Genomic DNA, 26,340 nt, shown 5'->3' with positions numbered 1-26,340 from the left:
TACAGTTTAAAAATGTTTGGAAGAATAGAAAGATAAGTAGGAACGAATAGATAAGGGAGATAAGTAGGAACGAAAAAGAATAGGAACGATTAGAATATTGGAAGCTACAGGGATGACAGTGGTCAAACATCTTTCTGAAGCATGGGCGCTCCGAAAACTGGATGAAGATTTGCAGGACGTTTTCCAGAGAAATTGCCTACGGATTGTTCTGGGTACCCGTCTGACTGATCGTATTTCGAACAGTAAGCTGTACGGAAAGTTTGGTTCAATCCCGCTTTTTAGGGCTTTAATGAGAGACAGGTTTAGATGGCTAGGGAACGTTCTGAGGATACAGGATGACAGATTGCAGAAGATTGTGCTTTTTGGTTAACCTTCTAAAGAGAAACAGAAAGCAGGTCGTCCGCCGTTGGGGTGGAAAGATGTCGTAAAGAAAGATTTACGGGAATAGGGAACTTCCTGGGAGGGTACAAAGAGGGAGGTTTTGAATAGAGTAGGATTGAGGAGCGGATTGCGTAGCTGTGTTGGCCTCGGGCTGCCTGTTGCTGCGGTGAGTTGTTAGTATTAGTAGTAATAGTTGAAGGGCAGGGCGGGGGCAGACAATCTTTAAATCAGCATATTATGGGCACTATATGATTTTTGTTTCATGAAATCGTGCGTACATTCTAAAATACCTCCCCCCCCCCCCGAAAAAAGATAAATGTACTTTATAAATAGCAGGGGAATGTGGAAACATCGTGGTATTTCAGGTGGCAGATTCGTAGATCCTCTGAAAATGTGCTTGCTGCTTTCAATCACAACCAGGATGCGATTTAGCGTTTATGCATCTTCTCAGGCGATAAACTTGTATCGAAGACTATTTTGACACGAATATTTGTATGCACTAAGAGTCACCACGTATTAGGGATGAGGGAGACCCATGGGGAGCGATACAAAACTCATTATATTGAATACCTTACCTAACTTAACCTAACACAATCAAACTTAACCAACCTAACCTAACTTAAACCACAACCCAACTTAACCTAACACAAAGATTTCAACTGAGCCTAAGCTAATTGTCTCCAAATACAGACAGCTATAAGCCGGCTATTATATGGTCTTGCACATTCAAATTTTCGAGTGTGTAGGCTACTGGCTAATACACAAGTATCGAGTTCTGTTATAGTTTACTGATTTCATGGCATTTTTTTTAACCAAACGTGACACCAGTCTTTGAACATGTGCAGTTAGTTGGCAAAAATCTTTCGTTTCCTGATAAAAGTTTTGGGTCTCTACACTTCTGTATGCCCACATACTACACACTAGCAGCTATAGATTCACCTACCTTTGGCATAAAGTTTAGTAAGACTGAGAGCGTTACTGAAAACTGGCTTCTGAAGAATTCAACATCATTTTGCTTTAATGAAATTCCTTGAATCCAAGTAGTCTTTGATAGAACCATATATGACGAAGAAGCGCAAAATTCCAAGAGTAAGGCAGCAAGTAGTCTATAACACTCGGAATGATCACTCTGAATATTTCTGGATGAAACAGCAAAATAAATTCCAGTCCACGTGAAGAGTGATTCAGCTGGAAATACAAAGACATATAATGTACAAAAAAACCTGCTACGTGTAAACATGATACATGGTACTGTAAAAGATATGCTACGCGTGGGTGTGCTTGATAAGTATACTTTCGAAACAGAATGAGATTGATGGAATTAAAAACGAGCAAAGATGGGGTTTTTAAAGGCCAAATAAAAATACTGACAAAACACAATAAAGCGAATATTTCGAGGGGAAAAATGCCTCTCTTCTTCAGCGTGAAACGAAAAAATATAATCAATGAGAGCGCCGAAGAAAAAACCAACAAAATAAAACGCGGAAAGTCCATGTGAATGTGAAAAAACCAATGAAAAAAACAAAAATTAAAAGATGACTAAAATTCAACAAAAGCCAAAAATTGTAAGAATTAAAACCAAATTAAAATGAAATTTGTCAGTATTTTCATTTGGCCTTTAAAAACCCCCTTTTTGCTCGTTTTTCTTTCTTTATGCTATGTCAGGCCAATTTGCCTTAGTGCATTAATCTAGCCGAGTGGATTGGGGCACTGGATTTAGGATTCTTTGTCTGAGAGGGTGAGGGTTCGAATCCTAGTGTATCCAGTTATCTGGTTTGGGACGAGGGTCAGTGGTGTGACTCTGTAAGCTCAGCCAGAGTCGACCCAGCTCTAAATAAGTACCTGGAGAAATCTGGAGAAGGTAAACAGAAAGGGTGTGCGAAAGCACAGGATGGTTGACCCCCAACCCCCCTTGCACTTCCTGGCTGAAAGGCCAAGAAACGGAGATCAGCACCGCCGGTAGGGACTGTAGAGTCCAATGCCGTATTCTTTACCTCTTTTCTTACTTTTTAGGCCAATGTGGCTTGAGAAATTATCTTCGTGATGGAATTAAAATTGACAATAATCGTTTATTGTTTTTTTTGCTTCAGGATCATTATATTATGTTGTTTTATTGTGTATGAATTATTTATGTATGTTTTTTTCAGTACACGGTTTCACCCTTCTGCTTATTATACATTATACTCTTGTTTTTTACTTTTTCTTCTATTTTTTATATTTTGTTAGTAGCACACCCTCGTAAGCGACACTTTTAGTGTGCTACCGATGGATTTTGTCTCTGTTTTTTTTTTTATAATCAGTTGCTATTATTACTACTAATATAAAATTATTTATATTTTGGCTCTTAAAAATGTTCTTTTATATTCTATCGAGTTATATTTTTAAAAATGAATCTTATTTGATTCGCAAAGCTCAAGGCGTTTTATTTTTCCTATTTTAAAGATGACTCACGTTCACTTCAATGTAATTCCACGTGAGAAGTGATCGAGCCACAAACTGTAAGTTTAATGGAATGTTTTCTTGTACCCTTGTCTACCAGTTCCCTTGGAGTGAATTGGCTTTAAAGGGACAGAATATTTAACACAAAATGATTTTCTAGTGACTTACTTAAATTAGTCAATATTCTATCGAGTTATATTTTTAAAAATGAATCTTATTTGATTCGCAAAACTCAAGACGTTTTATTTTTCCTCTTTCAAAGATGACTCACGTTCACTTCAATGCCACAAATACGAACACAAATGTAAGTTTAATGGAATTTTTCTTTTAACCTTGTCTACCAGTTCCCTTGGAGTGATTTGGCTTTAAAAGGACAGAATATTTAACACACAATGATTTTCTAGTGACTTAATTAAATTAGTCAATATTCAATCGAGTTATATTTTTTAAAATTAATTTTATTTGATTCGCAAAACTCAAGACGTTTTATTTTCCTTCTTTTAAAGATGACTCACGTTCACTTCAATGCCACAAATCCTACCGCAAATGTAAGTTTAATGGAATTTTTTTCTCTCTCTCTTGAACCTCTACAAATACCACAAATATTGCCGGTATACCACAAATACCACAAATACCTCCCACAAATACCCTAACGTTATTCACCCGAGTTAAAAAGTATAGCAGTAGTATTGTTGGTAATAGGAAAACAGATAAACCGGTTTGGCATTTTGCTTGGTAGTGATAGGTGATGTTATATTTTCTGTTTTTCTCCCCTTTTCCCTCTTTTTGAGATTCATCTCTAATCAGTTCTCTCTATCTTTACAGCTGTTCAAACCTACGTTTTCATGTTTTTGGTTGTTGTGTTTTTTAATAATAAAAATAGGAGTTTTATGAACCCTTGAAGTCTTGACATTTTTTACAACGCTCATCTACAGAATATTTAACACAAAATGATTTTCTAGTGACTTATTTAAATTAGTCAATATTCTATCGAGTTATATTTTTAAAAATGAATCTTATTTGATTCGCAAAACTCAAGACGTTTTATTTTTCCTCTTTTAAAGATGACTCACGTTCACTTCAATGCCACAAATTCGACCACAAATGTAAGTTTAATGGAAGTTTTCTTGTACCCTTGTCTACCAGTTCCCTTGGAGTGATTCGGCTTTAAAAGGACAGAATATTTAAGATAGTATTATATTCTAGTGAATTACTAAAATTAGTAAGTATTAAATATATTTATATTTTTTAAAATGAATGTTAGTGGATTCTTAACAATCAAGACGTGGTATTTGTACTATTTTACATATTACTTATGGTCACTTCAATGCCTCAAACTAGACAACCCATGTCAGTTTAATGTAAGTTTTATTGTACCCTTGTCTACCAGTTCCCTTGGAGTGATTTGGCTTTAAAAGGACAGAATATTTAACACAAAATGATTTTCTAGTGACTTATTTAAATTAGTCAGTATTCAATCTAGTTATATTTTTAAAAATTAATCTTATTTGATTCGCAAAGCTCAAGTCATTTTATTTTTCCTATTTTAAAGATGACTTATGGTCACTTCAATGCCACAAAATCGACCACAAATGTAAGTTTAATGGAAGTTTTTTTGTACCCTTGTCTACAAGTTCCCTTGGAGTGATTCGGCTTTAAAATGACAGAATATTTAAGACAAAATGATTTTCTAGTGACTTATTTAAATTAGTCAATATTCAATCTAGTTATATTTTTAAAAATTAATGTTATTTGATTCTCAACACTCAATACATTTTATTTTTACTATTTTAAAGATGACTCACTGTCACATCAATGCCACAAACTCGACCACAAATGTTAGTTTAATGGAAGATTTCTTCTACCATTGTCTACCAGTTCCCTTGGAGTGATTCGGCTTTAAATTGAAATAACATTTAAGAAAGAATGATTTTCTAGTAACTTGTTAAAATTAGTCAATATTCTTTCTAGTTATATTTTTAATATTTAATCTTAGTTGATTCTCAAAACTCAAGGCGTTTTATTTGTACTATTTTAAATATGTATAATGTTCACTTCAATGGCACAAAATCGACCACAAATGTAAGTTTAATGGAAATTTTCTTTTTACCTTGTCTAACAGTTCCCTTGGAGTGAATTTGCTTTAAAGGGGCAGAATATTTAACAAAAAATGATATTCTAGTGACTTACTAAAATTAGTCAGTATTCAATCGAGTTATATTTTTTAAAATGAATCTTATTTGATTCGCAAAACTCAAGACGTTTTATTTTCACTCTTTCAAAGATGACTCGCGTTCACTTTAATGCCACAAATTCGACCACAAATGTAATCTTAATGGAATTTTTCTTGTACCCTTGTCTATCAGTTCCCTTGGAGTGATTTGGCTTTAAAGGGACAGAATGTTTACCACAGAATGATTTTCTAGTGAATTAATTAAATTAGTCAATATTCTATCTAGTCATATTTTTAAAAATTAATGTTATTTGATTCCCAACAATCAAGACATTTTATTTTTAATATTTTAAAGATGATTCAAGGTCACTTCAATGCCACAAATTCGACCACAAATGTAAGTTTAATGGAAGTTTTCTTGTACCCTTGTCTATCAGTTCCCTTGGAGTGATTTGGCTTTAAAAGGACAGAATATTTAACACAAAATGATTTTCTAGTGACTTATTTAAATTAGTCAATATTCTATCGAGTTATATTTTTAAAAATGAATCTTATTTGATTCGCAAAACTCAAGACGTTTTATTTTTCCTCTTTTAAAGATGACTCACGTTCACTTCAATGCCACAAATTCGACCACAAATGTAAGTTTAATGGAAGTTTTCTTGTACCCTTGTCTATCAGTTCCCTTGGAGTGATTTGGCTTTAAAAGGAGAGAATATTTAACATAGAATAATTTTCTAGTGACTTACTTAAATTAGTCAATATTCAATCGAGTTATATTTTTAAAAATGAATCTTATTTGATTCGCAAAACTCAAGACGTTTTATTTTCACTCTTTTAAAGATGACTCGCGTTCACTTTAATGCCACAAAGTCGACCACATAAGTAATCTCAATGGAATTTTTCTTTTACCCGTGTCTACCAGTTCCCTTGGAGTGATTCGGCATTAAAATGAAAGAATATTTAACATAGAATGGTTTTCTAGTAACTTAATAAAATTATTCAATATTCTATCGAGTTTTATTTTTAAAAATGAATCTTATTGGATTCGCAAAACTCAAGACGTTTTATTTTTCCTATTTTAAAGATGACTCACGTTCACTTCTATGCCACAAATTCGACCACAAATGTAAGTTTAATGGAAGTTTTCTTGTACCCTTGTCTACCAGTTCCCTTGGAGTAATTTGGCTTTGAAGGGACAGAATATTTAACACAAAATGATTTTCTAGCGACTTAATAAAATTAGTCAGTATTCAATCGAGTTATATTTTTAAAAATGAATATTATTTGATTCACAAAACTCAAGACGTTTTATTTTTCCTCTTTTAAAGATGACTCACGTTCACTTCAATGCCACAAATTCGACCACAAATGTAATTTTAATGGAATTTTTCTTGTACCCTTGTATATCAGTTCCCTTGGAGTGATTTGGCTTTAAAGGGACAGAATATTTAACACAAAATGATTTTCTAGTGACTTATTTAAATTAGTCAATATTCTATCGAGTGATATTTTTAAAATTTAATCTTATTTGATTCGCAAAACTCAAGACGTTTTATTTTCCCTCTTTTAAAGATGACTCGCGTTCACTTTAATGCCACAAATTCGACCACAAATGTAAGTTTAATGGAAGTTTTCTTGTACCCTTGTCTATCAGTTCCCTTGGAGTGATTTGGCTTTAAAATGAGAAAATATTTAACACAAAATGATTTTTTAGTGACTTACTTAAATTAGTCAATATTCTATCGAGTTATATTTTTAAAAATGAATCTTATTTGATTCGCAAAACTCAAGACGTTTTATTTTTCCTCTTTTAAATATGACTCACGTTCACTTCAATGCCACAAACTCGACCACAAATGTAAGTTTAATGGAAGTTTTCTTGTACCCTTGTCTACCAGTTCCCTTGGAGTGAATTGGCTTTAAAGGGAGAAAATATTTAACAAAAAATGATTTTCTAGCGACTTAGTAAAATTAGTCAGTATTCTATCGAGTTATATTTTTAAAAATTAATGTTATTGGATTCGCAACACTCAAGATATTGTATTTGTACTATTTTAAAGATTACTCATGTTCACTTCAATGCCACAAAATCGACCACAAATGTAAGTTTAATGGAAGTTTTATTGTACCCTTTTCTACCAGTTCCCTTTGAGTGATTCGGCTTGAAAAGCACATAATATTTAAGATATAATGATTTTCTATTAACTTGTTAAAATTAGTCAATATTCTATCTAGTTATATTTTTAAAAATGCATCTTCGTTGATTCTCAAAGCTCAAGGCGTGTTATTTGTACTAAATTAAATATTACTAATGTTAAAATATAAGACACAAACTCGACCACCCAAGTAAGTTTTAATGTATCTTTCTTGGAACCTTGTATACCAGTTCACGTGGAGTGATTCGTCCTTAAAGTGACATAACATATAAGAAATAATGATTTTATAGTAAATTACTAAAATTACTAAATATTCTATCGATATTTTTTTTTAAAAATAAATATTAGTGTATTAGAAACGCTCAATGCATTTTATTTGTACTATTTTACATATTAATAATGTTAACTTAAATTCCACACAATAGAACAAAATAGTAATTTTAATTTAAGCTTTCGTTTTACCTTGTATACATGGTAACGTGGATTGTTTCTTCTTTATATTGAAAGAATTTTTAAGAAATAATGATTTTCTAGTAAATTACTAAAAATAGAAAATATTCTATCGAGTTTTATTTATAAAAATGAATCTTATTTGCTTCGCAAAGCTCAAGGCGTTTTATTTGTACTATTTTAAAGATTACTCACGGTAAATTCAATGGCACAACTTAGACCACAAATGTAAGTTTAATGGAAGTTTTATTGTACCCTTGTCTATCAGTTACCGTGGAGTGAATTGGCTTTAAAGGGGGAGAATATTTAACACATAATGATTTTCTAGCGACTTACTAAAATTAGTCAGTATTCAATCGAGTTATATTTTTAAAAATGAATCTTATTGGATTCGCAAAAATCAAGACATTGTATTTGTACTATTTTAAAGATGACTCACGTTCAATTCAATGCCACAAAACAGACTACAAATGTAAGCTTAATGGAATTTTTCTTGTACCCTTGTCTATCAGTTCCCTTGGAGTGATTTGGCTTTAAAAGGACATAATATTTAACACAAAATGATTTTCTAGTGACTTATTTAAATTAGTCAGTATTCAATCTAGTTATATTTTTAAAAATTAATGTTATTTGATTCGCAAAGCTCAAGACATTTTATTTTTCCTATTTTAAAGATGACTCATGGTCACTTCAATGCCACACACTCGACCACCACTGTAAGTTTAATGGAATCTTTATTGTAACCCTGTCTACCTGTTCCCTTGGAGTGATTCGGCTTTAAATTGACATAATATTTAAGATATAATGATTTTCTAGTAACTTATTAAAATTAGACAATATTCTATCGATTTATATTTTTAAAAATGAATCTTCTTGTATTCGCAAAGCTCAAGGCGTGTTATTTTTACTATTTTAAATATTACTCACGTTAACTTCAATGGCACAAAATAGACCACTAATGTAAGTTTAATTGAATTTTTATTTTACCCTTTTGTACCATGTCCCTTGGAGTGATTCGGCATTAAAATGACAGAATATTTAAGAAAGACTGATTTTTTAGTAACTTACTAAAATTACTCAGTATTCTATCGAGTTATATTTTTAAAAATAAATATTAGTGGATTCGCAAAGCTCAAGGCGTTTTATTTTTACTATTTTAAATATTAATCACGTTCACTTAAATTGCACAAATTAGACCACACATGTAAGTTTAATGGAAGTTTTATTGTACCCGTGTCTAACAGTTCCCTTGGAGTGATTTGGCTTTAAAGGGACAGAATGTTTAACACAAAATGATATTCTAGTGACTTATTTAAATTAGTCAGTATTCTATCGAGTTATATTTTTAAAAATTAATCTCATTTGATTCGCAAAACTCAAGACATTTTATTATTACTCTTTTAAAGATGATTAACGTTCACTACAATGGCACAAATTATACCACAAATGTAATTTTAATGGAAATTTTCTTGTACCCTTGTCTACCAGTTCCCTTGGAGTGATTTGGCTTTAAAAGGACAGAATATTTAACACAAAATGATTTTCTAGTGACTTACTTAAATTAGTCAATATTCTATCAAGTTTTATTTTTGCAAATAAACCATATTCCCATGAGAGGAATTTTAAAAAGGCTAAAGGTTTTAATTTTGTTCTAAGCGAACGATTCCACGGACGATTCCACGTCCACAATAAAATCCGTGTGAAAAGTGATTTGGTTTCAAATTGAACGAATAAATTAATATAGCTTAATTGTTCTTGTGACATACCAAAATTGTTTTTATATTCCATCGAGTTTTCTTTAAAAAACTAATAAATTTTCTAGTTTTCTTATTTTTTGGGATTTTGCACTAAATTGTAAGATCCCTTGAATTAGCATAACTTAAGACTTTACGTTCCGCTATTTAATTTATGGAGAAGAATTCGTCCATAGCAAAGACGGTGCCAAGTTAAATCGAGCTCTACGTAAAACTTTACGTTTAGTTGGCTTATTCTACATTATAGGAAAGTCAACATAGTTGTAAGAAAATAGAATTTTTGGGTGAGCAATTAATATAATTTTGAATATAAATTACGGAACTTATCCGAAAAAGGTTTTTCAGAAGGTAAAGCAAAGCTTCAATTTCCATCTCTTTTCAACATTTTTAGTTTTTGAAAAATTTGCTTAGGATAATTGTGATGATTTTAGATGATGAATAAACTGGTTTATGAATTTTTGCGTTAGGCCTAGTTTGAAAGGGGCAGCTAAAGTGTGAAAGTCTGCGTCTTAACGTAATCTAGCTTAACCACTTAGCACATGATGTCACGCACATAGCGTGGAAGCTGCTTTATTCTGCGAACCATAGAGCACGCAGGGTAAACGTTCAAGCGTTTTGTATGTCCCAGCTTCAGCTATAATTCGGCATTTTATTTTACGGGGGAGGGATAATTTGAAAGCGCAGCAATACTAAAACAGATGAATTTCATAAAAACATAAGAATAAAACCACCGAGGATGGGAAAAGACAGCCAGCCGGCATATTAATAAGATACAGTGTTGACATGTAAAAAACATAGGAGATCGTCGTTGACAGTCCAGAATTGTCCTTGTTAAAGACAGAAATAAACCCTGAATCAGGTTTTGACCCTTACCTTTTTGTTTTGACCCTTATCATAGTATAAATACAATAATAATAAAACAAAAGAAAAACGTTTTGACCCTTATTATGGTATAAACACAATAATAATAAAACACAAGAAAAACATGTATCCGTTCTATTGGAAAGAACAGTATTAAACGTTTGTTATTGTAGTAGTTTCAGATACCGGCTCAATGATACTCAGGCATGATCAATTTGACGGCATATTTTTATAAGAATTACCCCCTTTTCAAGTTGTTTTCCTTCTTTGCCTATAATTATGCAACCTTTCTTATGTACAAACAACTTGACATGTTTAACTTGAAATTCGAAACAAATTCATCTTTGGAATAAAAAGCTGATTCTATGATTTAGCTTTATCAATATTTACATTCTTTTGCTTTCGTTATTGATCGCTATTTACTTATGATTAAATAAAAAAAAACAAGTTTTTTAAACTGAAAGTAAGGAACGACATTAAAACTTAAAACGAACAGAAATTATTCCGTATATGGAAGGGTCTTTCCCCTCCTCAACGCCTCGCTCTTTACGCTAAAGTTTTTTATTGTTTTAAAAAATAAAGTTTTGAGACAGAGTCAAACTTTAGCGTAAAGAGTGAAGCGTTGAGGAGGGGAAAGCCCCTTCCATATACGGAATAATTTCTGTTCGTTTTAAGTTTTAATGTCGCTCCTTACTTTCAGTTTAAAAAATTTGTTTTTTTTATTTCATTTTTGAACGTTTTTTAATTAGTACAGGTTTGGATTTTGGCTCACCGTGCATGAATAATTAAAACGAAATTTGCATGTTAATTTTACTTTCATTTGGTTAAATGGCTTTCTCGAAACTTGTTTAATTTTATTTACCAACGTTTTTATTAATAATAAATATACGTAACTTACGAATTAACTTACGTAACGAACTTCTATATTCATATATTTTTAATACGCATATTAGGGGGTTTGCCCCCTAGTCAATACCTTGCTCTTTAAGCTAAAGTTCAAATTTTGTTCCAATTCTTTAAAAATGACCCCTTAATCACAAAGGCCGTTAATTAGAATAGATAGCTCTTTTGAAAGCACTAAAAAAAAAACTATAGCGTAAAGAGCGAGGTATTGACTTGGGGGAGAACCCCCTCATATACGTAATAATTCCTGTTCATTTTAAGTTCTAATTTTGCTTCTTACTTTCAGTTGAAAAAACTTATTTTTTTAAATTTAATTTCTGATCGTATTTTAAATAATGCTTGGAAATCCGGCGCCCCCTTCATAGAAATGTCCCTTACCCCAAAGAAACATCCTCCACGGAAAGATTCTCCCGAGTAACCCCCTCTTTCAGCCCCCCCCCCCCTACCTGAAAAAAATTCTTCCTGAAAATGTCTGTATAATTCCCAATAACCAATACAATATGTAAGCAATGGGCAAAGTTCTTAACTTGCAGCCATTCCCCTGGGAGACTGTGGGGGATTAAGTCATACTTAAAGACATGGTTATTGGATTTTCAACTATTCTGAACAAAGTGGCCATCTCAAAATTCTGAGCGGGTGAGTTTGGGAACAAATTGAGCGTGGAAGGGGGCCTAGTTACCCTCCAATTTATTTGTCACTTAAAAAGGGCACTAGAACTTTTAATTTTCGTTCCAATGAGCCCTCCTACAATATTCTAGGACCACTGGGTCAATACGATCACCCCTGGGGGAAAAAACAAAAAAAACAAATAAACACGCACCCGTGATCTTTCTTCTGGAAAAAAATGCAAAATTCCACATTTTTGTAGATAGGAGCTTGAAACCTCTACAGTAGGGTTCTCTGATACACTGAATATGATGGTGTGAATTTCATTAAGTTTATATAACTTTTAGGGGGTCTTTCCTCCTTTTTTCGAAAATCAGCCAAATTTTCTCAGGCGCGTAACCTTTGCTAGGTAGGACTAAACTTGATGAAACTTATATATTTGAAATCAGCATTAAAATTTGATTCTTTTGATGTATCTATTGGTATCAAAATTCCGCTTTTTAGAGTTTCGGTTACTATTGAGCCGGGTCGCTCCTTACTTACAGTTCATTACCATGAACTGTTTGATTTATTATTATACAGAATTCGATGTTTTTTACTCCCACCAAGTCATATAGGAAAATAAAGGTTTATAGGAAACTTGTGGGAAAGGGATCATTCAGTCACAGAAAAGAACTTATATTACCCCTATTAAGGGTCAAAGCCTATTGGTAGGCAGCCAACTATGGGCCAAAACACATTTTTCCTTGGTTTTTCCCTACTGTGCTTTCTTCTCTTGGATTTCCTTATAATTAATATATAGTCCCTGATTTCCAGGGGGCATTGCCCCCTTCTCCTCCTGCGGGTGCCCATGCTTCAGTATCATAGGTGAGACTTGAGTCAAAAATTATGATAAATGGATATCAAAATATTAAAGGTTTATTGTACTCCACAGCATTTGCTGAGTAAGCTTAGACACCAGAAACACCTTTACAAAATTTGTGTGGAAGGATCAAATAAAAAATTAGCCATTATTCAATAATTTATAAAGTGGTCGAATGGTCTACCATCAACAGTAGCTGAATCAGCTAGTATCCAAATAAAGAAAATACATCATTTTTCATTATTCACATCTTTGCCTTGTAAGGTGTTCTACTATACACGTGTTTATGCATTTTTTTTTATTTACGTGTATTTCTGCATTTTGTATCTGTTTATTTTTCGCACATTTTTCTTTTTTTACATTGTTCTTTTTCTACGTGCTTAATTCATTAGATGGTTGTGCTGTATTCCATATTTGTTAAAGGGTAGACTAAGTTGAAGTGTTTGATGTAAATTTATTGATAAATTAATAAACTCTTAACTAGACCATTGTTTGTTTTGTATTATTTGCTGATAGTTTGTGGCGTGTGCTATTTCCGATTTATATATATATATTTTTTGTTTGTTTGGTGAGACGCATTTTGCTTTACGTTATTGCATTAATAAATATTCAGTGTCAAAAGATCAATTGCCATCATGGTCGACAAACTGATAGAATAGCAATGTATCAGTAAGTCTTTTTTAGGCCTCATTGCATATGCTCAAGATACCTATAATAAAGTACAGACATTCCTTAATAGAATTAAATTTTAAAAAAACAAGTTTTTTTAACTGAAAGTAAGGAGCGACATTAAAACTTAAAACGAACAGAAATTATTCCGTATATGAAAGGGGCTGTCCCCTCCTCAACGCCTTGCTCTTTACGCTAAAGTTTTTTATTGTTTAAAAAAATAGAGTTGTGAGAAAGTCAAACTTTCTCACAAAAATATGTTAACATTGGGTAAAGTTCATAACTTTCAGCCCTCCCCCTGAGGGCTTCGACGTATTAAGTCATCCTAAAAGACATAGTTATAATGTTTTCGACAATGCTGAACAAAATGGCTATCTCAAAATTTTGATCAGGTGACTTTGGGAAAAAAATGAGCGTAGAAGGGGGCCTAGTTGCCCTCCATTTTTTTTGTCACTTAAAAAGGGCACTAGAACTTTTAATTTACGTTCCAATGAGCCCTCCCACAATATTCTAGGACCACTGGGTCGATACAATCACCCCTGGGGAAAAGAAGAAAAAAAAAAAAAAAAAAAAAATAAACACGCTTCCGTGATCTTTCTTCTGGCAAAAAAATGGAAAATTCCACATTTTTGTAGATAGGAGCTTGAAACCTCTACAGTAGGGTTCTCTGATACGCTGAATATGATGGTGTGATTTTCATTAAGGTTCTATAGCTTTTTGGGGGTCTTTCCCCCTTTTTTCCAAAATCAGCGAAATTTTCTCAGGCGCGTAACTTTTGATAGGTAAGATTAAACTTGATGAAACTTACATATTTGAAATCAGAATTAAAATCTGATTCTTTTGATGTATCTATTGGTATCCAAATTCCGTTTTTTAGAGTTTCGGTTACCATTGAGCCGGGTCGCTCCTTACTTACAGTTCGTTACCACAAACTGTTTGATAGACAAGAGACAGGGAGCACAGTTATACAAAAAAAATAATAAAAATGAAATCCAAATTTATATCTTGACAGTATTTTTCTCATTGCTTTAATCATTTTGAATGTTCCAAGCCTTCTAGTAAAGAGTAAATAACAAAAATCTCTTTTGATAAGAAAGATTAAATTCAATTATAAAATTATTTATGTTTACTAAACCATGATTTATGTTAAGAAAAGAGATTCATAAGTAAGATAAAACTGAATAATTGGAATGGAAGCTATTCTTCCATCAATAAAGATCCAAGAATTAACAGTCAAGAGCTCCCAAGTTTTTTTCTTCTCCCTGAAGATTTTCAAACAGTTTGTTGCCACAAACTACAAGGAAGGATTAACTTGGCCCAATAGTAACTGGAATTCTAAAACAAGTTTTTCTCATAACAAAAATAATTCAAAAGCATTGGCTTCTATTCTGATTTTAGATACATAAAATTCATTGAGTTTAATGTTACTCATCAAAAGCTACGATCCTGGGAAAATTCACCTGATTCTTGAAAAAAGGATGGAAACACCCCGAAATGTCATACGATCTTGATCAAAATCACACTATTGGATTCAGTATATCAGAGAACCAAACTGGAGAGGTTTTAAAGCTCCTATCTACAAAAATGCAAAATTTTGCTTTGCCAGAAGAAAGATAATGGATGCCTGTTTGTTTGCTTATTTGTTGTTTTTTTCTAATGGTGTTCATAGTATAGTATTCATTAATATAGTATAGTACACGCCTAGTATAGTATTTGGCACAAAAAATACCTACAGGGCCATGGCTACAAAAAAAGAGAGAGCAACATACAAATACAATTAAGATTGAATTTAAACTTTTGGTCAAAGCGATTGAAGTACAAAGGACCATCGAAAAGATGGTCCTAAAAGATCATGAGAGGGCTCACTCAAACGTAAAATGAAAGTTCGAGTGTCCTTTATAAGTGACCATAGATTATGCTTGGGGGAATGGGGTGTTTTCTGGCATTTGTGACACCAAGTTCTGATTTTCCTAAAATTGGACTAGGTTGCTACGGATTGAAAATGTTGAAATAGCCAATTGCGAAAATATAACTAAGATTATGATGTCTGCATTCTAAAAAGAGGGGTGGTCGTTGGACAGATAATTCTTGAGGTTGCTCTTTGTCCCTTCCGCCTTTGTGAAGGTAAGCAAATGAGAGTGTGATCCTTTATTTCACGTAATCTCTCATCTTGTAAGAATTTCTTGTTAACTAAATCTCTCCTTGGAAGTTTTTTTGTTTGTATGATTTGATCAAACAGTTCGTGCTAACGAACTGTAAGTAAGGAGCGACCCGGCTCAATAGTAAAAGAAACTCTAAAATCCAGAATTCTGATACCCATAGATACATCAATAGAATCAAATTTTTATGCTGATTTCAAATATATAAGTTTCATTAAGTTTAGTTTTACCCATAAAAAGTTACGCGTGAGAAAATTTGCCTTATTTTCGAAAAAGGGGGGAAGCACCCCCAAAAAGTCATAGAATTTTTATGAGAATCACACCATTGGATTCAGTGTACCAGAAAACCCTATTGCGGAAGTTTCAAGCTCCTATCTGCAAAAATGTGGAATTTTGTATTTTTTGTCAGAAGAAAGATCACGGATGTGTGTTGATTTATTTTTTTTTGTGTTTTTTTTTATTTACCCAGGGGTGATAGTATCGATCCAGTAGTCAAAAAATATCGTGAGAGGGCTAATTTGAACGGAAATTAAAAATTCTTGGGCCCTTTCTAAATGGCTGAAAAAGTTGAAGGGCAACTTGGCCCCCTCCCACGCTCATTTTTTTCCCAAAGTAACCCAATCCAAATTTTGCGATAGCCATATTGTTCACCATAGTCGAAAATTTATTAAATATGTCTTTGAGGATGACTTAATCCCCCACAGTTCCCGAGGGAAGGGCTGGAAGTTATGAACTTTGCCCTATTGTTTACATATAGTATTGGTTAATGGGAAGTATAAAGACGTTTCAGGGGGGATTTTTTCTGATGAGAGGGGGGTGTCGGAGGAGGGGGTTACGTAGGAGGATCCTTCCATCGAGGATGTTTTTTTGGGGGAAGAGATATTTATATGAAGGGGGGGCCGGATTTCCCAGCATTATTTAAAAAACGATCAGAAATTAAATAAAAAAACAGGTTTTTTCAACTGAAAGTAAGGAGCAACATTAAAACTTAAAACAAACAGAAACTATTACGTATATGAGGGGGTTCGCCCCCTAGTTAATGCCTTTGTAATTCAGGGGTTTGTGATTCGAACAAAATTCGAACTTTGGCGTAAAGAGCAAGGTATCGACTAGGGGGAAGACTCCCTAATATACGTAATAAAACATACAAATATAGAAGTTCGTTACGTAAGTTACGTCAGAACAAAATTTCGAGAAAACCGTTTAGCCAAAAAATTTAAATTAATATGCAAATTTCGTTTTAATTATTCTTGTACGGTGAGCCAAAATAAAAGCTGCATTAATTCAAAAACGTTCAGAAATTAAATAAAAAAAAGTTTTTTTAACTGAAAGTAAGGAGCGACATTAGGCTAAAACTTAAAACGAACAGAGATTATTTCTTATATGAAAGGGGCTGTCCCCTCCTCAGTACCTTGCTCTTTACGCTAAAGTTTGAATATGTCACATAGCTTTATTTTTTAAAACAATAAAAAACGTTAGCGTAAAGAGCGAGGTATTGAGGAGGGGACAGCCCCTTTCATATACGGAATAATTTCTGTTCGTTTTAAGTTTTAACGTCGCTCCTTACTTTCAGTTAAAAAAACTTGTTTTTTATTTAATTCATAACAAGTACCAAGTGAAAAACAAGATTGTAGACGTGGTAGGAAAAGGATTTGGAAAGGGGAGTTGGTTTTGAGAGCTTTCCGGTGGTTGGTTGCTTGGCTTAGATGTGAGTACAAATAAATTGTTCCTTTTGAGTTTCATAGTGTAAATTTACCTTGTTTATAAAGCGTGACATTGAGTCTCGCTGTAATGATTTAAATATTATGGAACATTTTGTTTGCTCACATATTAGTTATTAGTTAGTTTATCTTAATATCATAAAATTCTTATTTCAGTATGAAGATTATGCAATGTTTGTACTTATATTAGAAGTTATAAATCTCTTTTGATTTTCTTTTGAAAACAATATATTTAAAACCAAAAACGATAATTCTTTTTAAAATAAACCTTTGCTCTTTTTTAACTCTTGTTTTATGTTCACTTTATCTCAAGTCTTAGGTACGGGTTATTTTTAGCACTTCTTCTTACATTTATTTATCTTCTTTTATATATTTATTATCCGGCAGAGTTTGACGTCTACAACTACCCTAAACTTATACTACCCAACTCTTATTAATTGTCCAGACTTGTTTAAACCGGTTACAATCTTCCTTCATTTAATCTAAGCCTGAATAAGGTTTTTGTGAGGTGATACCTCGTATGTTAAATGTTTCTGACATTTATTTTAATGCTTCATTTAACTAAACTGACTCAATAGTATTGTGATGTATGAGTGCGTTTCAATTATTATTAAGGAGGGGTAATCGGTCATTTTAAGGTGGGGGGTCAGATGCCTCAAAGAGTATATTCAATGAGAGGAAGTAATGCCAGACGGTGGCGCATTTCGTTCCTGAAAAGTCAAGTAGTTCATACATGATAACATGTTAATAGATAAATGGTTAATTTGGACATTTGTCTTGATGCTTGATTTAACTAAGCTGATTAATTTGATTTTTCATGAAATTATATTTAGTTATGTATAATCACGCATCAGCTACTATGAAAGAAGGGTAGCCAGTTATTAGGTTGGCAGGGGGCAAGATATCAAAAGATATTGGGTGAACTACAAAAGGTTAGCTATGATAAATTAAATTAATGTGAAGCTCCGGTATTGATATAGCAGGATTTGAAAAGAACATCAAGAATCCAAAAACTGCCACTTAAAAGAGTGAAATTTAATACCCAACTAACCTAAGTCTCATTGACCCTTCAGATAAATATAGAATGAGCTTTGCGGAAAGGAGGGGAGGGGTAGAAATTTGCATCTAATTACTCTTTATTCCCAGGAATAATTTTTGTCAGTGCCTTTATTATTGGTGCTGGGGGGGGGGGCAATAATGCCCCTCCAAGTGCGACCATCTTTTTGTCCATAGTATAAAACATTACATGCACATACCTACCGGCACAGACATTGAAAAGTTGAGACAGGGCATCATGAGCTTCTCCAGGAAATTTCTTTGTGGTAGGAGGGGGGGATTCTCTTCTCCTTTCTTATTTCTCTTTTCCTATTTACATGCAATGTTTAAGTGTGTTTAAACATGTGTGTAAACTATATTAAATGTAATAATTCCATGTATAGAATGTAGAACCCTACTGTAAAAGTTGCAAGGGCTTTAGCTGCGTAGACGATTAAAAATCACACAGAACTTCCATCCATATGAATAATAATACCCCTTTCCACTCACTCGAAATTCTTTAGTAAAAATATTATTAGAATAACTTATACATCAAAACTGCTGTTCATCGAAAATTTTGGCGAAAAATCCAAATTCTATCCAAAATTTTAATTATAATCCAAGATTTTAATTCTTAAGCAGAAAAACTAAAAAAGTATGATGTTACCAATTAATTTACAATTATGGATATTTACGGGGCCGGTAGCCTACATCATATCTAGTTTAGACCTGGTATGATTTGAAAAATAATTTTTTTTTTCAACTAAAATTAAGGAGCAACACTAAAACTTAAAACAGACAGAAATTATTCCTTACATGAGGCTACAGCAGCCTGCTAAACCTCATACTTTTTACAATACAGTCTGACTTTTGTAAATACTCTTTAAACATAATTGCTGAAACACAAAATCCATTGTAATTGAAACAAGAAGCCTTTTCAAATGACTAAAAAGCTTTAGCCAAAAGAGTTAGGGCCAGAGTCTATCATAAAGGGAATAATTTCTGTCCGTTTTCAGTTTTAATGTTGCTCCTCACTTTCAATTAAAAAAATAATTGTTTTTTAATTTAATTCTTTAACAAAAGCCATTATTTAACAAGTAGTTCTGCTATTAGTTTGTCGGAACAAAGTATCACTACTTGCAAATTTTCTACTACCCAAGTAAGATCAAACAATGGATTTAAACCTTTAATTACCAATATTGTTGTAATAAATATAGACTATGATGTAGATTGAATACAAAGATTGATATAGTCAGTTGGTTTAATTAAAAGCTTATCGTTATAGTTACGCCCCAAATATGTTTGCATGCTGCGAGATAGAGCCAAAACAATCATTGACTCAACTTAATGAAACCGAAACATAAATGAAAGGCTATTATCTGATTACTAGTCTTGCCAATGACTTTGAAGGAAGAGAAGTAGCTATATATACTAAAAAAAAAACAAGAGCATATCATATTCCTTTTTTAAGTATCTTCATAACTTGAATAGATTTTCTTTACATAGAGCCCTCTTAATAGCCGAAAATTATTTATGTGATGTGTCTTTAGAAGTCTCAGCTCTCTAAGTAGGCCTGAGTAAGATATTTCTACCTCTGGTCTCATAAAAAGTCTCCCTCCAAAGGGTCAAAATATCCTAATAGTGGAAATTTTCAATTTAAGTGATGCTGTCTGGTTTGTTGATGCTAAACATCTTAGTAACAATAACAAGCACCGTTTTTTGTTTAAAGTACCTCTCAACTTGCTATCTGCAACATATCCTAATAGTGGAAATTTTGAATTTAAGTGATGCTGTCTGGTTTGTTGATGCTAAACATCTTAGTAATAATAACAAGCACCGTGTTTTGTTTAAATTACCTTGCAACATGTAATCTGCAACATATCCTAATAGTGGAAATTTTCAATTTAAGTGATGCTGTCTGGTTTGTTGATGCTAAACATCTTAGTAACAATAACAAGCACCGTTTTTTGTTTAAATTCCCTCGCAACATGTTATCTGCACCAGTTAATTGAAAATCCACCATATCAGAGGGTTCCGATAATTTCAAAATTATTAGAACCCCCCTTGCTTTGTCTTGTTAATACAAATAGCCTTGAGAATGTTACAGATGTTAGTAAGCACCCATCTACTGGACACAGTAGTCATGTTTGTCTTTTGACTTCTCTAAGGCAACCGCGAGAAACGATTATAGATAAAGAGTATTTAAGAGAAATGTTTAAATTCTAGAAGCCTTGCGATTAGGGTGATTTAGAGGTGGTCGAAAATGAGGATATAAGCCACAAAACTTCCGGAGGTATCTTTACCAACGCCAAATAAAAGAAAAATAGGATGGGTTAAAGCAGTGATTCCCAAAGTGGTGCAGGTGGACCCCCGGGGGTTCACGGGAAGCTTGACGGTGGTCTACGTTGGTGTAAAAAATATTAGGGTCCACAGTTAGTAAAAGGGGGTCCACAAAATTTCTTATGGTTTCGATAATCAAACAGTTCGTGGTAACGAACTTTAATTAAGGAGCGACCCGGCTCAATGGTAACCGAAACTCTAGAAAACGGGTTTTTGATACCAATAGATACATCAAAAGAATCAGATTTCAATGCTTATTTCAAATCTATAACTTTCATCAAGTTTTGTGCTACCCATCAAAAGTTACGCACCTGAGAAAATTTGGCTGATTTAAAAAAAAGGGGGAAATACCCCCTACAAGTTATAGAACCTGAATGCAAATCACACCATCATATTCCGCGTATCAGAGAACCCTACAAAAAAAATGTCTTTATACTATACAGTATAATACAACTATATAGTATTATACTATATAGTATAATATAGTTATATAGTATAAATACAAAAAAAAACAATGGTCTAGTTAAAAGTTTATCTATTCATCAATAAATTTACATCAAACACTTCAACTTAGTCTACCCTTTAACAAATATGGAATACAGCACAACCATCTAATGAATTAGGCACGTAAAAAAAAGAACAATGTAAAAAAATTAAAATGAGCGAAAAATAAACAGATACAAAATGCAGAAATACACGTAAATTAAAAAAAAATGCTCTTTAGCGTAAAGAACGAGGCGTTGAGGAGGGGATAGCCCCCTTCATATACGGAATAATTTCTGTATTGGTATTTCTGTATAGTATTGGTTTTGGTTTGTTGGAAAGCCATTTAGCACAAGAAAAGTAAAATTAATATGAAAATTTTGTTTTACTTATTCAGTGACGGGTAAGCCAAAATAAAAGCTGCATTAACTAAAAAACGATCAGAAATTAAATAAAAAAAAAAGTTTTTTAACTGAAAGTAAGGAGCGACATTTAAACTTAAAACGAACAGAAATTATTCCGTAAATGAAAGGGGCTGTCCCCTCCTCAACGCCTCGCTCTTTACGCTAAAGTTTTTTATTGTTTTAAAAAATAAAGTTGTGAGACAGAGGCAAACTTTAGCGTAAAGAGCGAGGCGTTGAGGAGGGGACAGCCCCTTTCATATACGGAATAATTTCTGTTCGTTTTAAGTTTTAATGTCGCTCCTTACTTTCAGTTAAAAAAATTTGTTTTTTTTATTTAATGAATAACTAAGATGTTAGCTTGACTTCACCTATTAATACAGGCAGACATTATTTTAAGAAGCTCAGTCACTGTTACTTGTAAAAACTTTCAAATTTTATATTCCTTACAACATGTCAAAACTTCCAAAGCACTGCCCCTAAGGTCACCGCCTGTCACCGGCTTCTGCAGCGCTTGTTTTGAGGTGCAAAGGGACGAAATACGACTTAGGGTGAATGTGCTTGCAATCTTGCATGAACTTGTTTCATTATTCACCAATATAAATGCGAAGGCTAAGGACAAACGTGTTTCATTTGTTTCCGAATTTTTGAAAAGAAAAGTAAAGTGAATCGGTGTTTGTGTTTGTCAGTGTCGGAAAAAGTAAGTTAATCACCTGCCTGTAACTTCATACTTTTAATTTACTATTTAACGATTTATTTTATACGTAAAAAAATGAAATCGGCTCAGTCATTTTCGTAAAACACTATTATTGGTCTTACTTACTTTATTGGTCTTAGCGATTTATTGCTTTTAAGCACAGTTTATATAATTATCCAGTATGATCATACCCTATCTCACCCATTATAAAAACCCGGACCGGGGTGCGAGTACTCCGGAGAACGTTTTTGCAGATAGAAACATAAGCGGCATCATATCTTTTTACGGGTAGACAAGTCAGACGCGAAACAATCTGAAACAAGTGGAAACCCGCTATTACGAATAATGCACTTTTTAACCATTTCTCATTGATAGACGCAAACACACTGATCCATAAGTGAAGAAAGAAGTGGGAGGAGCTTTTTGTTCGCACCGAGAACGAAGACCAGAAATGATCTGCGATAAGCTTACTGGATAATTATATAAACTGTGCTTTTAAGATAAAGAATCAGTTTGCTGGCGGTTCTTTGTTTATTTCATTGCTTCTATTCTGTTAAAATAGCCATGTTCTGTTAAGTAAGACCGCTATAAATATACTAAAACAATGTTTTTTTAAAGTAGAGATAAGTAATTGATACAAAAAATGGCTGAATCCAAGAAGAAGTGCCGACAATACAGTGTTGGTTATTTAAAATTTGGTTTTCTACCATCAAAAGCAGACAAGCAGTTGCCCATATACCTTTTATGCAACACAGTTTTGAGCAATGACTCTATGAAAATATTTGGAATATTTTCAAAAATTTAAGGCAAAATTTGAAATGGGATCCACTGTGCACATTACATTTGCTTCAACGTCTGAAAGAAACGATGATGGCTTGAGTGCATCTTACAATATCTCATTGCATATAGCAAAATCTGGAATACCACACACCATTGGAGAACAATTAATTTTACGAGCTATTGAAGAGGTTTTAAAAACTGTTCTGCACAAATCTCCATTCGACATACTCAAAAGAATTCCTTCGAATAACAACACTGTATAAAGACGTATTGATGAAATGAGCTCTGATACTGAAAGTTTCTTATGTAATTATCGGTAAACAGCTCATTTTTCTATTCAACTGGACGAGTCAACCATACCCAGTAATGAAGCATTATTATTGGCATATAATCGATTTGTTATAGACAAAGAAATTCGTAAAGAGTTACTATTAACGAAAACTTTAAAGACGGACACGAAAGGCGAATCAATATTTATTGTCCTACATGATTTTTTAAGAAAAAATTGATTCCATTCACAAACGTTAATTCGTTGGCAACAGATGGAGTTCCTGTTATGTTCGGGCGATATCGTTGGTTAATAAGCAATCTTGAAAAAAATATACCAGAGGTAACTACAATTCACTGTGTCATCCACTGACAACATCTAATAGTGAAACATTTGAGTGAGAAATTATCAGATAAGTAGAAGCTAATCACTTGAATTTGTGATTAATGAAGTTAACAAAATGAGAAGCAATGCATTGAATACGCGCTTATTTGCACAATTGTGCGATGAAAATGATGAAGAATTTGAACGATTGTTCTTACATACTCAAGTAAGGTGCATCGTTGGGTGAATGGGTGCATGTTTAACAAGATTTTTGAAAATTTCTAAAGTTTGAGATAACAAAATTATCTCAATTTTTGAATCTGTATTAGAGTTTCTGGAAGGTAAAGATCCAGATTTGAGAGAAAACCTGATCAATTCGAAAGCAGATATCGCGTATTTGACAGTTTTGCTAAAAACTTTAATGACATTAACTTACAATTACACGGGGACAGTCTCAATTTAATAAAAGCAAAGGGTGTAATTTCATTTTTTCTAGGAAAATTGAAATATATGAAGCAAAATATTAGTCGGCACGAATTTTTCCAGTTTTCAAACTTGTCACAGGTACAATGCATTGACGACGATATTCAGACATACGTCCAACATTTAATTACCCTGCATGATGACTTCAAAATAAGATTTGAAAATATTCTGACGATGGAAATATCACCATGGATCATAAATCCATTTGATGAAACGGAATTGGGCAATGTTATATTACATGAGGAGCTACTCGCGATTAGCACTAATGAGAAGCTGAAGGTGAAATTTAAAAGAGGATATCAAACATTTTGGTTGCAGGAAGAAATACTCGAAAAATATCCCGGACTTTGGGTAATTGTGAGAAAGCTTTTGATAGCGTTTCGCTCGTCATATTTCGTCGAAAAGATTTTTAGTGTTGTTACAAACCTTTTAATGGAAAAAAGGGGGCAGATTGAATATCACAGAACAGGGAGATGTGCGGTTATTCCTAACCAAATTGAAACCTAAGATTGATAATTTGCTGTCAATTCATCAAGTACAACCTTCTCATTAACATATGACTATTTTGTAATTGTTATTGCAGGAGTATAGAACTTGCTTTACGTTATTAATTAAAAGTGTAATTATTATATATTTGAATAAATACAACACAAGAAAGCAGACTGTTTTTATTTTTTCATACCGATTATTTTTAAACAAAATAAGTGAGAATTTATTGGTTCCTTTTGAAGTGAGTAGATGTAAAAAAAATTAAGTTGAATGGACACAATTTTTTGATTGGTCAATCTTACATTTTGACAAACACTCACTGCACAATCAGTTTATTAATCAACCAATCAATTCTCACTTTTTTTTTTCTCGAAAACTGTTAATTCATGGTTGGAACTCAGCCACAAAGCAAATTTCCCTAGGTAGATCTGATCTTCACATTTATGTTGAGTTTTGGAAATATGGTAGAAATGTTGCTGAAGGGGGTCCGTCGGAACCAGCAGAATTTTAATGTCGTCTGTGTGAAACAAAAAAGTTTGGGAACCTCTGGGTTAAAGGGGAAAGCGCCAGGACATCGGCACATCAGGACCACTACCGTCAGGACATCGACAAAATCCGTCATAACATCGACAAAAAATCCGTCAGGACATCGATAGTTATAACATTGACACGTCAGGACATCGACAATCACAAAATCGACACGTCAGGACATCAACAGCCACAATCGCTACCCGTCAGAACATCCACAGTCATAACATCAACACGTCAGTTCATCGATAGCCACAATCACTACCCGTCAGAACGTCGAAAGTCAGAACATCGACACTTCATAACCTCTAAAAAAATTTCATAATGAAAATTCGTCAGAACCACTAACCGTCAGAAGGTCGCAAGTCATAACATCGACACGTCATATCATTTAAAAATTTTAAACTTAAGTTTTTTGGGTTTAGGGGGGAAAAGGTACCTATCTTAGGTTAGGTGACGTATTTAATATATGCTATAATTTACCCCACCACCCTCCTTAAGTGCAAATACATAGCCGAAATTTGTTTCTAAACTATTATATACTTATTGCTATTATATCAACTTATAAAAAAAAATTTGACAGTCACAATCACTACCCGTCAGAACGTCGACAGTCATAACATCAACACGTCTTAACATCAATTTTTTTTTTCATAGCGAAAATCCGTCAGAACCAATAACCGTCAGAACGTCGAAAGTCATAACATCGACACTTCATAACCTCTAAAAAAATTTCATAATGAAAATTCGTCAGAACCACTAACCGTCAGAAGGTCGCAAGTCATAACATCGACACGTCATATCATTTAAAATTTTAAACTTAAGTTTTTTTGGGTTTAGGGGGGAAAAGGTACCTATCTTAGGTTAGGTGACGTATTTAATATATGCTATAATTTACCCCACCACCCTGCTTAAGTGCAAATACATAGCCGAAATTTGTTTCTAAACTATTATATACTTATTGCTATTATATCAACTTATAAAAAAAAATTCATAACACAAATCCGTCAGAACCACTAGCCGTCAGAACGTCGACAGTCATAACATCGAAACGTCATAACATCTAAATTTTTTTCATACCGGAAATCCATCAGAACCACTAACCGTCAGAACGTCGACAGTCATAACATCCACACGTCATAACATCTAAAAATATTTTTAGATGTTATGACGTGTCGATGTTGCGACTGTCGACGTTCTGAAGGGTATCGATTGTGACTGTCGATGAGCTGACGTGGCGATGTTATGACTGTCGACGCTCGGATGGATATCGATTGTGACTGTCGATGAACTAACGTGTCGATGTAATGACTGTCTACGTTCTGACGGGTAGAGATTGCGACTATCGATGTCCTGACATGTCAATTTTATGACT

At 33.2% G+C, this 26,340-nt stretch overlaps 1 protein-coding gene across 1 annotated transcript in view; it reads right to left on the bottom strand.

The window, feature by feature from the left end:
- The window catches only part of LOC148946372 (metabotropic glycine receptor-like), a 45,800-nt gene that overhangs the window by 275 nt on the left and 19,185 nt on the right, over positions 1 to 26,340 (bottom strand). The window contains exon 3 of the mRNA XM_089097679.1: positions 1,325 to 1,569. Coding sequence (XP_088953805.1) covers positions 1,325 to 1,569 — 245 coding nt within the window. The remainder of the gene's footprint in view (positions 1 to 1,324; positions 1,570 to 26,340) is intronic.

Source organism: Artemia sp. Qi Xiang Cuo, chromosome 12 (assembly GCF_049724085.1).
Source record: "Artemia sp. Qi Xiang Cuo chromosome 12, ASM4972408v1, whole genome shotgun sequence".
Taxonomy (NCBI): Eukaryota; Metazoa; Arthropoda; class Branchiopoda; order Anostraca; family Artemiidae; genus Artemia; species Artemia sp. Qi Xiang Cuo.
Note: the sequence above shows the minus strand (reverse complement) of the source record. Positions and strands in the feature narration are given on the sequence as shown.